At 42.8% G+C, this 12,913-nt stretch overlaps 2 protein-coding genes across 3 annotated transcripts in view; one reads left to right on the top strand and one right to left on the bottom strand.

Moving 5' to 3' along the window:
- The window catches only part of LOC115181002 (transmembrane protein 245), a gene marked incomplete at its 5' end in the record, with an annotated part of 19,266 nt that extends 17,729 nt beyond the window's left edge, over nt 1–1,537 (top strand). The window contains one exon of the mRNA XM_029743111.1: nt 1–1,537. This exon is cut by the window's left edge and continues 628 nt beyond it.
- A 268-nt stretch (nt 1,538–1,805) lies between these two features.
- LOC115180977 (NACHT, LRR and PYD domains-containing protein 12-like) lies at nt 1,806–12,274 on the bottom strand. 2 transcript variants are annotated; one of them, XM_029743075.1, is made up of 10 exons: nt 12,189–12,274; nt 11,622–11,735; nt 11,470–11,518; nt 7,284–7,500; nt 4,406–6,191; nt 4,130–4,303; nt 3,851–4,015; nt 3,463–3,633; nt 3,331–3,377; nt 1,806–3,148 (listed from the first exon to the last, which is right to left on the bottom strand). In XM_029743075.1, the coding sequence occupies exons 2-10, from the start codon at nt 11,669–11,671 to the stop codon at nt 2,793–2,795; spliced, it is 3,015 nt and encodes a 1,004-aa protein (XP_029598935.1). In that variant the 5' UTR covers nt 11,672–11,735; nt 12,189–12,274; the 3' UTR covers nt 1,806–2,792. The 2 variants fall into 2 exon arrangements, with proteins under 2 accessions (XP_029598935.1, XP_029598936.1); XM_029743076.1 differs by lacking the exons at nt 11,470–11,518; nt 11,622–11,735; nt 12,189–12,274 and having other exon boundaries at nt 4,406–6,157; nt 7,284–7,371.
- Nucleotides 12,275–12,913: the final 639 nt, after the last annotated feature.

Here is a 12,913-nt window from a genome sequence, read left to right as displayed (position 1 = left end):
TTAATATTGAATATATGATACCATATTTAATATTGAATGTATGATACCATATTTAATATTGAATATATGATACCATATTTAATATTGAATGTATGATACCATATTTAATATTGAATGTATGATACCATATTTAATATTGAATGTATGATACCATATTTAATATTGAATGTATGATACCATATTTAATATTGAATGTATGATACCATATTTAATATTGAATGTTTGATACCATATTTAATATTGAATGTTTGATACCATATTTAATATTGAATGTTTGATACCATATTTAATATTGAATGTATGATACCATATTTAATATTGAATGTTTAATTGATGCTTATCACATCTCGCTGAATGCGGTGCCTCTTTCAGTGTTCCACACATTCAGCAATGGTAAAGTTTATTGTGCCGCAATAAGGGATGGAACATGTGGATTTTAGAACATGGGTCTGTTCTACCCATTCTATGTACACGTATAAGACCCCCCAGTACCAAATCTACACACCTGCCTAAAGTGGGATGTATCTTACTCCCCCCTCCCCCAGTCCTTCTGCCCCCTCTACCTGGCACTTGTGTGAAGGTTAAAGTTCAGAATGGGTCGCACGTTGTAAGCTGCAACGGAACACTGAGTCAATGAACTAACCCTGGTCCTGGAGAGCTACTGGATGGGCAGGGTTCAGGTCCAGCCCAGCATTAACACATCTGATTCAAGTAATGAAGGATTTATTAAGGGAACTAGAGCCTGTACACACTGGTACCCTCCAGATGCCACCAAAATTAACATTTAGCGCTTTTGGTTTTTATCATCTTTACTGTTATCATTAATATAATACTGTTTTATTATCTCTATGGTTACATGTTGTATGTTGGGAGTTCTCTTGGCGTGGCGATGAGTACTGTATACAGGCACTTCCTGTGCTGAGAGGTGGAACTTCCTGTGTTGATGTTTTTCCATTTAAAAACAGCTCAAGTTTATGTTTTGCTCTCTAACACACACACACACACACACATACACGCACACACATACACACACACACACACACAGGTTGATGTCAGTGCTGCTGTAAGGTGAATGTAATCTAAAGGCGCTGTAGTTGTTACATATCACGGTAATAAGGCAGTGGGTCCTGGCCTGTACTAACTACATCCTATTATAATCTATCACATACCCCAGATTACACACACAAGTATACACACACACACACACACACACACACACACACACACACACACTCCACATTTATGGAAGAAGGATGAACTTTCACATTATAAATGTAACTGTTTACACCAAATGAACGATGTACAGGTATGTATTCTGATTGAGTACTCTGTATGTGAAGCACGACATCATCTTATGTGGCCAAAGCGTTAGCTGTCTGAGGTTGGGAGGACTGGTTATTTATCCTCAGACGGTTGGAGTCCTACTGTTGGCTCACTTCCCTCACCTCACACTGACGTCACCTGACTCTGGAACACACTGTTGCTGTGTTTTCTACTGGAAATGCACTGAGGCAATAAACATGACTGTTTGAACTAAGATGGCGTCCTCCTGGTGTTGCTCAACAATAACAACTCGTTCATTTTCAGACTGATCATCACATACATTTTTTATATTTTCCCTCAACGATCAATCATTAACCAAACTGATTTGAGCATTACAGGCTAACAGTTGATGTTGAAGTCGTTGTCTAAACAAGTTCCAGAACACTACAGAGAGGGGACGGGGACATGAACCCACTCTGCAGAGTACACTGGAACTGATCCCCAGAGAGATAAAAATGTTAAATAAAAACATGAAGCAATGCACTTATAGATCAATTCTATTTTGTTTTCTAATAAGGCTACTCACACCATACATTAACATGTTGGATAACACATTTCAAAGGGCAGAAAGACAAACAGATGTACAAACCACAATAACATAATAACAATTACAAATTACTAAACATTTATATTTTTCCTGCAGCATTTCTTAAGGCTATTTACACTAAAAACACAGAGGGAAAAAATGACTCCCACTGATTTAGAGTCCTGAAGTCAGGCTGTGTCCATGTTCCAACAAGTCCTTGTCCACTTTCAGATTGTGCCCACTTTGTCAGATCTGCATCTACACATGGTATTAAAATGTGTCTCATCCGTCCACTGTGTCGGCATTGGGACCATATTTCCTCGTCCCTTCTTGTATGCAAATTATTTTGAAATTGCCTCTTTTGTATTCTACTGTTCGACAGTAAGTTGAGAACCCGACTGAGTTCATTAGGTTATTTATAATGTTTTGGGGGGGGGGGGGTTGATCCGAGGGCCTTCGAAAGGGGGGGCTGATTGAGAGGGTGGGATGATGATGATTTAAATAGTTTTACTGTCCAGATCCATCTACACTTGTAAAGATATTCAGACACAATGGGTGCCTGACTGCCTCCGGAGGTGGGAAGGAAGATCTGATCACAATCAGATCATGTGTTTTTTGATTGTCTACAACTGTCTAAAAATGTGGGCACAATCAGAATGTGGACAAGATCAGGACTAAGCTATGTTATAGCTCCAGGTATAAACAGGACTAGAATATGTGTGCTGGAGGAGGAGGTGGCTTGCCTGAGGACTCAGAACTGTCTTACTCTGCACAGGGTAATAGCTGAGTCAAGCCAAGGCCATAGCACCACATAAAGTGGCTCAGTGAATGTGGCGTGGAATGTGTGCAGGTGGGTCAGTGTGTCAGAGGAAACACTGTAGAAGGACAGGGTAGCACCTTGCCAATCCAGATACACTCCTACTCTGCGGGAGCTGGAGGACGGTTAAATCATGGGGGTGCTCTTTATGTTATGAAAGGCATCATAGGACTTGTCATTGCAGTACAAACTCCAGGACATGTCATTGTAGCCAATCACACAGTCATTATTCCCTCCTTTCCTAACAAGTTTTCTATATGTCAGCCCTACATAAGCCCCATAACCCTCCCACTCTGCCTCCCAGTAGCAGCGCCCAGAAAGAGGCTCTCTACACAGCATCTGAGTCCACTGGTCAAACCTCTCTGGGTGCTCAGGATAGTTTTTCTGATGTCCTTTGGAGTCATGCACCACCTTCCTGTTCCCCTGAGTCAGGTACAGTTGAGGGTGTATGGTGGTGAGGTCTGGTGTGAGCTCACAGGCATCTGATGATACATAACACATCAAGAGAATAGTTTGGCATCGTTGTGTACTTTTATTTCAAGTTTATTTAGATCATATAGTATTGGTAACAAGTATAATCTCGTATATTCCAAATAAATGTTATCCCTGGGAAACATTAAACAACAGTAATTTTACTCTGATTCCGAATGGTATTGAGACTTACATTTTCTCAGTGCTGATTTTAACCAGCACTCTGAATCATGGTCCACACTGGAAGAACAGCAGAAGAACAGACAGTTAGAATCAAGGACTTGTTTTTTTGATGGGAAATAATAACCAATGTTAATGTTTTTACCTGAGTGTCTGCAGTTTATAGTGTGGATCCTCCAGTAGAGAAGAGAGCAGTTTCCCTGAGTCTCCAGGGTTATTGTAGCTCAGGTCCAACTCTCTCAGGTGGGAGGGATTTGAGCTGACAGCTGAAGCTAGAAAAGCACAACCTTCCTCTGTGACTCCACAGAATGACAGCCTGCAGAAAGAGACATCTCACTCTCAGAGAAATATACACTCATGTCATCTACATGTCCAATAAATAAGTCTACCAGATTAGTCTGGAATAATTAGTATGATATTATCATTTTTTGAGAAAGTACGTGTACATAATCTCAGAATATTAACTGTACGGGGTACAGTTAGGGTAGGGTCAACAGTAGGGTTAGATAATAAACACAGTGTGAAAGACTAACCTAAGTATCTTTAGTTTACAACTTGGATTCCCCAGTCCAACAGAGAGTTGTATCACTCCTGAATCCTGCAGGTCATTGTCACTCAGGTCCAGCTCTATCAGACTTGAGTTTGAGCAGAAAACTGAAGCCAATGCTTTACTGTTTTTGATGTTACATTGCTTCAGCCTGAAGAGAAAGTAAGAGTGATTGAAATTCATATGGGGTCATCATAAACTTTATGAACAGCTCTTGAAACTTTATTTCATACAATTTGACCCGATTTCGGGATTTACTGTTTACTTGAGTTTCTCCAGTGGACAGAGTGGGTTCTTCAGTCCAGCAGAGAGCAGCTCCATTCCTGAATCCTGCAGGTCATTGTCACTCAGGTCCAGCTCTCTCAGGTGTGAGGAGTCTGAGCTGAGAACTGAGGCCAACGACTCACAGCATTTCTCTGTGAGGTTACATCCATTCAGCCTTAAGAAGAAAAAAGACCACTATGTGTTAAGAAATCAACCCATATCTTTGTGTATATTAGTGTTCTGTCTGATGACGAAAGTTTGAATTTAAAGTACTTACAGAGCTGTTCTGGAAGCCTTGACCACTGGCAGCAGCCTCACTTCATCTGATCTGATGTACTTCTTCAGGTCAAACACATCCAGCTCCTCTTCTGAGGTCAGCAACACAAAGAGAAGAGCTGACCACTGTGTAGGAGAGAGTTCTTCTTTAGAGAGACTTCCTGAGCTCACGTAGCTTTGGATCTCCTCTACTAGTGAATGGTCATTTAGCTCATTCAGACAGTGGAACAGATTGATGCATCTCTCTGGAGAGGAATTCTCCCTGATCTTCTCCTTGATGTATCTGACTGTTTTCTCATTGGTCTCTGAACTGCTTCCTGTCTGTGTCAGTAGGCCTCGAAGAAGAGTCTGATTGGACTCCAGTGAGAGGCTGAGAAAGAAGCGGAGGAACAGGTCCAAATGTCCATTCTCACTCTGTAAGGCCTTGTCCACTGCACTCTTATAGAGGATTGTTACAGCTGTGTCTTTGGCTGTCTGAGGTTTCCTGGTTGTTTTTTGTTCAGACATTACATTTACAGTGTCATTGTTGAATGTGAGAAACACGTATAAAGCTGCCAGAAACTCTTGAATGCTCAGATGCACAAAGCAGTAGACCTTCTCCTGGTGCAGCCCAAACTCCTCTCTAAAGATCTCTGTGCACACTCCTGAGTACACTGACGCTTCTGTGACATCAATGCCACACTCTCTCAGGTCTTCATCATACAAGATCAGATTGCCTTTTTCCAGCTGCTGAAAAGCCAGTTTTCCCAGTGCTAGGATGGTAGTTTTATTCCAATAATGATCCAATGCAAGATCTCCAAGGTACTTCTGACCACTCTGTTTGGTCTGAAACACCAGGAATTGTGTATACATTTGAGTCAGAGTCTTGGGCAAATCTCCGCTTTCTGCTTCACGCAACATTTCCTCGAGAACTGTGGCTGAAATCCAACTGAAGACTGGTATGTGGCACATGATGTAAATGCTCCTTGAAGACTTCAAATGCTTTATGATTGTGTTGGCCAGGTTCACATCACTGATTCTCTTCCTGAAGTACTCTTCTTTCTGTGGGTCGTTAAACCCTCGTACTTCTGTCACACGGTCAACCCATTCAGGAAGGATCTGATTGGCTGCTGCAGGTTGAGAGGTGATCCAGAGGAGAGAAGAGGGAAGCAGATTTCCCTTGATGAGGTTTGTCAGTAGGACATCCACTGAAGTTGGCTCTGTGACATCACAACAGCTCTCATTATTCTGAAAGTCTAGAGGAAGTGGACACTCATCCAGACCATCAAAGACAAACAGAACTTTGTACTTTTCAAAGTCTGTTATCCCTGATTCTTTGGTTTCTATGAAGAAGTGATTGAGAAGTTCAACCAAGCTGTGTTTTTTCTTCATCAGATTCAGCTCCCGAAAAGGGAGTGAAAATATCAAGTGGACATCATGATTTGCTTTTTCTTCAGCCCAGTCTAGAATGAACTTCTGCACAGAGACTGTTTTTCCAATGCCAGCGACTCCCTTTGCCAGCACTGTTCTGATAAATTTGTTTTGTCCAGGTAAGGGTTTATAGATGTCGTTGTACTTGATTGGTATCTCTTGTGTTGACGCTCGTCTAGATGCCGTCTCAATCTGTCTCACTTCATGTTCCTTATTGACCTGTCCACTTCCACCCTCTGTGATGTAGAGCTCTGTGTAGATCTTATTGAGAAGGGTTGGGTTTCCCTGTTTTGCTATTCCCTCAAAGACACGCTCACACCTCCTCTTCATGTTGGACTTGAGTCTAAGTTGGCACACAGTAAGGTCACCCAAAAGACCTGACAATTTAGATATCATTAATGTTAACATGTTACTACAGACACATTCAGGGTTTCAAGCAGCTATGTATTACAGTGTATACTTTCAAGCAAACAACCGTATAGGCCTCTCTTATACACTGTGTGCTTTTGCAAACAGAATAGCTCAAAGAAGGTAAATTAAATATAGGCATGTAGATTAGGGAGAGTGTATTTACAGAAATTCTCCATGACATTTCTCTCTGGGCATACACGGGGGTCATTCTTCAAATGCTGGTGCATTTGGGCATGGCATTTAAGATAATGAATAAATAATGTTTCTAGATTTAAAACATCTTCCCATTGTAAATCAACTAATATGTCAGCTTAATGACTTTGAATAATTGTTCTATTATGATAACATTGTGCCACCAGTAGGAGTAGTAACACAAATGACACATTCTTGGTAATTGAGAATTTTCTCAAATGGAGGACACAGATGCTAAAATATAAGGTAATGTACCCTTAACAAATAATTTACTAAAGTTATAGGATTACTTATTTAGCTCACAATGTAATTTCCTTTCATTTAAATTGTGTAACACCAATGACACTGTATTTAGACAACAAATGATCTATGGAATCCTCAAATGTATGACCTACTGAAAGGGTGTGATTAGCTAAGAATTTTCTTTAATATAGACTCCTCCCCCGATAACGGTTTGCCACTGGAATGCTCAAGGTCCTTGTATATCTTCGTAATGAGTGATTTTAATGTAATTGATCTATACAATATGTTAAATACTTTTGTTTACTTTCTAGCATTCAAAATAATAGATAGATATCTCTAAATCCCCAAAACATGTCACTACAACTCTACTCATCAATACAGGGGAAGCCAATTTGCTTGCCCCAAGTACTTTAAACAATGCATAAACAAAGTTTTGCAGTATAAAGGACTTGCATTAAGTTTTACAATGGATAAACAGTTCAATACCAATAAAAACATGTATGATGCGTACCTATTTGTCATTTTAAAGTGTTTTTCATGGTTGAAAAGACAAGGGACACAAATGCCCCTGCAATTCAAGAATGACCCATGAGGCATTGAAGATTAAAGCATAGAGCACTTACTTTTCTCCAGTGTGTCAGCGAGCTCCTTCTGATCCATGTTCATCAGGACGTGCAGCGTGATCTTTAGAGCCGCCTCTCTGGCACTCCTCTGCTTCTTCTCATCTTCACCGTCCACCACTTCCTCATCTTCTCTCTGACTCTCAGAGTCTGGACTCAGAAGCCTCTCAAACCTCTTCAATTCACTCTTCATAAAAGTGATAATGTTGGCTTCGACCAACTGTTGAAACAATCATTTAAAAAAAGGTATATGATATGGGCCTTTCCAAGCTGTTGTTATAAATTTTGATTTGCCAGGGAGTATTCAAACCCAGGCTTCAAGGACCTCAGTGCTGCTAGTTTTATTAGGGATGAAACCTATTGTTAGTCTTAGAATATTTTTGGTCAAACAACTCAAGCATTGATTGATAACTTGTTTTCTAATATGTCACACAGAAAGTAGGCGCCATGAGGAACTCAGTCAAAAAGAATGGCACCGATTGGCCTATAAGTGATGCAGGCCCATGGTACATATCTTAACTTACAGTCCTGGTCAAAAGTTTGGACACACCTACACTTTCCAGGGTTTTTCTTTATCTTTACTATTTTCTACATTGTAGAATAATAGTGAAGACATCAAAACTATGAAATAACACATATGGAACCATGTAGTAACCAAAAAAAGTGTTAAATCAAAACAAAATATATTTAATATTTTAGATTCTTCAAAGTAGCCACCCTTTGCCTTGATAACAGCTTTGCACAATCTTGGCAACGCAGGCTTGCCATGGTCATTTCCCTGCTAACTGGGCGGGCGTTGGAGTGGGCTACGGCCGTCTGGGAGAGAGGACAGGAGAGGAGGAGCTGGGTTCCTACGAGGGGTTCATGGCTCTGTTCAGGGTGGTCTTCGACCATCCACCGGAGGGTAGAGAGGGAGGTGAGCGACTACTCCCACTCCGGCAGGGTGCCCAGACCGCTGCAGAATATGCCCTCACCTTCCAGACTGTGGCAGCCTCCAGGGGATGGGATGAGCCGGTGCTGCGCACCTTATTCCGAAGAAGGAGTTGGCGTGCCGGGACGACAACCTTTCACAGGATGCGCTCATCGCGATGGCCATCAACCTGGACAACCTTCTTCTGGAGTTCCGGCGCCTCCATCGTCCCTCACCCCACTCTTTTGGCCATCCTGGGGCAGAGCCTGAACCTGTGGAGATAGGGTTCACACACCTCGCCCCGGTAGAGCGACGTCGCCGGAGACAGCTGTGTCTCTATTGCGGTCAGGAGGGGCACTGGCTCCAGCGGTGTCCGGTGCATCCCAACCCGAAGTCCACTGGGGCAGAGGGACAGCCCCGTGATCATCCGTCTTGCAGTGTAGGCATGAGTATTCCTTCATCATTGTTTTCCTCCAAACCCTTGCTGTTTTCCATTTCATTGGTTGGCTGTCCCTCAGGTGTTGTCTCTACAGCTCTAGTGAACTCCGGTGCAGCGGGGAATTTTATCCACCAGACCCTTGTCTCCTCCCTGAACATCCCCACGTCCCCATTCTCCTCTCCTTTCCCGGTTCAAGCCTTGGATAAACGGACATTGAGATCCGGCACTATCACGCACATCACAGCACCACTCACCCTCACCTTCCTCATCACCAGGGTTTCCGTACACAAGGCAACCTCTGCCTCCACTGGCTCCAACGTCATGACCCCACCATCTCCTGGTCGAGGTTGAAAATCACTGCATGGGTACCCGGATGTCTGTACACCTGCTTTCTCTTACCTTGTGGTTCTACGTCAGTTGAGAGTCCTGTGAGTGCTCTCCAGCACACCATTCCGTCCTCCCATATCATTGGCCCCGTGTTTTGGGACGTAGATGTGGACATCCGCCAGGCTTTGGAGAGGGAACCCGCGCCTGCTACCTGTCCTCCTGAGCACATCTAAGTCCCCACGGAGCTGAGGGATCAGCTGTTGACCTGGGCACACACATCCCTTGATTGCCGCTGGACACCCAGGTATTACCCGCACTATTTCATCCATCTCTGTGAAGTACTGGTGGCCCACCTTGGCACAGGACGTCGCCCGCTATGTCAATTCATGCTCTGTAAGTGCCCAAACAAAATCCCCCGACACGCTCCAGCAGGGAAACTCCTCCCTCTTCCTGTGCCTCTGCAGCCTTGGTCCAATCTGTCCTTAGATTTCGTTACTGATCTTCTTCCATCTGATGGTTTCACCACTATTATGGTTGTTGTGGACAGATTCTCTAAATCTGCCATTTTATCCCTCTCTCTGGTCTCCCTACCACTCTCCAGGTCGGTGAGGCACTGTTCCAGCAGGTCTTCCAGAACTATGGCCTTCGCGATGACATCGCCTCTGACCATGGCCCCCAATTCACATCACGGGTATGGAAAGCCTTCATGGAGAAGCTGGGGGTCACAGTCAACCTCACTTCCGGGTACAGGCCTGAGTCTAACGGGCAGGGGGAGAGGATGAATCAGGAACTGGGGAGATTCGTGAGAAGTCACTGCCAGGACCGGCAGGGGGAGTGGGCCCGATTCCTTCCCTGGGCGGAGTACGCCCAGAATTCATTGTGTCACTCCTCCACCGGGCAGACTCCCTTCCAGTGTGTACTGGTTATCAGCCAGGCCTGGCTCCATAGACTCTGAGCCAGACCAAAGCTCCTGCGGTAGACGAGTGGTTCAGGCACGCAGATGAGGTTTGGAACGATGCCCAAGTGAGGCTCCAGTGAGCAGTCTGCCGCCAGAAGGAATAGGCGGATCACCACCACATTGAGGCTCCCGTGTTCCATCCTGGTGATCGTGTCTGGCTCTCCACCAGGAACCTCCCACTCCGCCTGCCCTGTAAGAAGCTGAGCCCCTGGTTTGTGGGGCTGTTCAAGGTCCTCCGGAGAATCAACAGCTTTGGTTATTGGTTGAGTGAATCATTTTATTGCAAGTGACCATATCTTGTTAATTTTATTGGTCATTAAACTTTGGATCCTCCTATGAAAGCCAGACGGTATAAGATACGTTTTTCTTATTCCTACATATTATTAATACAAATTCTCAGCTGAGACATTGCTTGGTGTACATTTTCTTGTAGTGGTCAGATAACGGGTCAGGCTATACTAAGAGTAGTTGAATAGGGAATGAGAACACACCTGGGGTTATTTAATTTTAGTTAGATGGCCCAGACCACCCCTTTAGACCCCTGACAACCAGAATTCACCCTGGTTAGGAAAAGGGGTACTACAGGTGCGTGGCATCACTCCGAGCCCTTACCAAAACACAATGTGGAGGACAGTTTCTCTCACCTTGGATCTGAAACCAGTAGTAACCACCAACTTCAGTAACAATTAACTTAACATTTTAAGGCAAATCTAACATTCCTGTGCCCCAATAACAATGTTGCAGAGGAGGGCTTGCTAACAGTCCATTGCAATTAATAAAACAGGACCATGTTTGAGTCATATCTGCCATTTTCTTATTGGTAGCTAGCGAAATGCTAATTTGCGATGCTAGCTAGATAACGCATTAGCTAAACTACTTCTAGACTTGGGAGCTCATGGGTGCTTCAGGAGCCAGCGGGTTAGATGATTCCATCATGGGCAACAACTGCCTATTAGTTGGCTACTAGGGCTATAAGAACTGAACCGATGGACATGGGGCCATTTGGTATGTAAACCTTATGTACAGTATATGTCCTTAGAAGCTGTGTGAATATAAATTCACCGCATCCTTAGATGGCTGCACCAGACTAGTTGGTGGCACTATAAATGTCATTGACACCAGAGGCACCATAGGATACTAGAGCAATAACTCTTGATCAAGTGGACTTTGACTTATTCAAATGAATGTTAGATTTAAATTATGCAGACAAACAATGTGAAATATTGTGATTAGTATATCTGTATAATCACATTTTGCTGCCTTGTGTCCGAATGTAGTGAAAAGTGGAGATTTTATTATGTAAAATGAAAAACCGGAAGTCCTGCTGCTTGCGTAGTCAGTGTATTACAGCTGTGAGAGTTTATTGAAGTATTTTGGAACACTAATGTGGAGTATATCAACTGAGATTGAAGTCATTTACACAAAGTGCTTGCTTTGTTATCCAACTGATCTTGTGTCCTTTCTGTCATCCTTTAAACCCTGTTCATTGCTGCTCCCAGCTATATTTTTCACATGTAGTTTTTGATTGGATAAAATGTGGCAAGAGTCAGCTTACCTTCAATATGGAGGACAGGTCCATTTGATGACTCTGGGGAGACTGGACACTGGGAAGTAAACAGAATATAACATAACAGAAGACTGGAGATCTTAGAGGAACAGAGAGCGAGGGTGTGGTCTGCTGAGTTACTCAGACTCATAAACTCTTACCTTTGATCAGTAGAAACGTCTTCCTGGCTGAACTCAGGTGGATGACCCATTGACTTGTCACTTTTGAAGGATACACCGCTGGGTCCAGATGAGTCTGGAGTCTCCTGCTGGACCCTGTCAGAAGTCACCAGAGCACTTCAATATATAGTCAGCAGTGTTGAGGAGTAGTGGACTATATGTAGTTCAACTAGTAATTTAACTACATTTTGCAGCAGCTTGGTGGTAGTTGAACTCAATCCAAATCTAGGTTGTGTTTTCAGTAGTTCATTACGTTTTTTACCTTGAGGCTAGCTAGTGGAACTGCACTACTATTTGTTTGCAAAAAACAAAAAAAGTAGGCAATAATTTCCTTCATTGTTTGGCATCAGACCTGCCCAATTCTCACTTGAAACATAGTTTGTGTGTTTAATAGGCTAAATGACACATTCTGTTAACATATGATCCCAAAGTGATCTGTTCTTGCAATTTGTAGTCTATGACATTTCAGATTTACATATGATAATTATTCACGAAGAAGTTTGGATATAGTGAACTACTTTTCAAAGTAACTTTAGTTAACTAAAGCACCGTTTTCTTAAAGGAGGTATCTTTAGTGTTGCTTCACTTCTTCCAGTGTGAAGTCATTGGTAGTTTTGTCAACTATATTTTCAGAGCAGCTTCCCCTACACTGATAGTCAGACACAGATTATTCCTGAATCTGAAATAGACATAGAGAAAAGCAAAAAGGAAACAGATATATATAAAAAAAATGTATTGATCAATGATTTGATCATGTGTTTTTGACTTTTCTAACCTTTGCAAAGGCTGATGGTAAGTCAGTAAAAGCAGAAAATATGTTTAATGCAATTGATTAAAATGCAGTTGTTATTTTCCAGGTTCAGAATGGATAATCTATGAGTAGCTACCCAATATTTCACTCCAAGTGCATTGCAGGCATGTATAATAACACGCATACACTTAACCCACACAACTATCCCCATAAACTCTCACCTTTGCTTATCCTTACTGAACTCTATTGGATGACCCATAGACTTGTCACTCTTTAGGGACACACAGCTGGGTGCCGGGGAGACTGGTCTCTCCTGCTGGACACTATCAGAAGCACATAAGGACAAGACTTGCAGCATATCAGTACTGGTGGTAATAGGGTCATTCCACATGATTTCAATCACTTTCTGACTGCACCCCTTTTGATTTGAATGAAACCTTCCATACAAGTTTGCCCCTTGTAGAAGTGGTCAGAAAGGGACTTTTTGGACCTGAATGCCAAAACATTCAGGAGATAGAGGTTC

Source organism: Salmo trutta, unplaced genomic scaffold (genome assembly GCF_901001165.1).
Source record: "Salmo trutta unplaced genomic scaffold, fSalTru1.1, whole genome shotgun sequence".
Taxonomy (NCBI): domain Eukaryota; kingdom Metazoa; phylum Chordata; class Actinopteri; order Salmoniformes; family Salmonidae; genus Salmo; species Salmo trutta.
The sequence above is the reverse complement of the archived record's forward strand: the minus strand, read 5'-3'. Positions and strand labels throughout refer to the sequence as shown.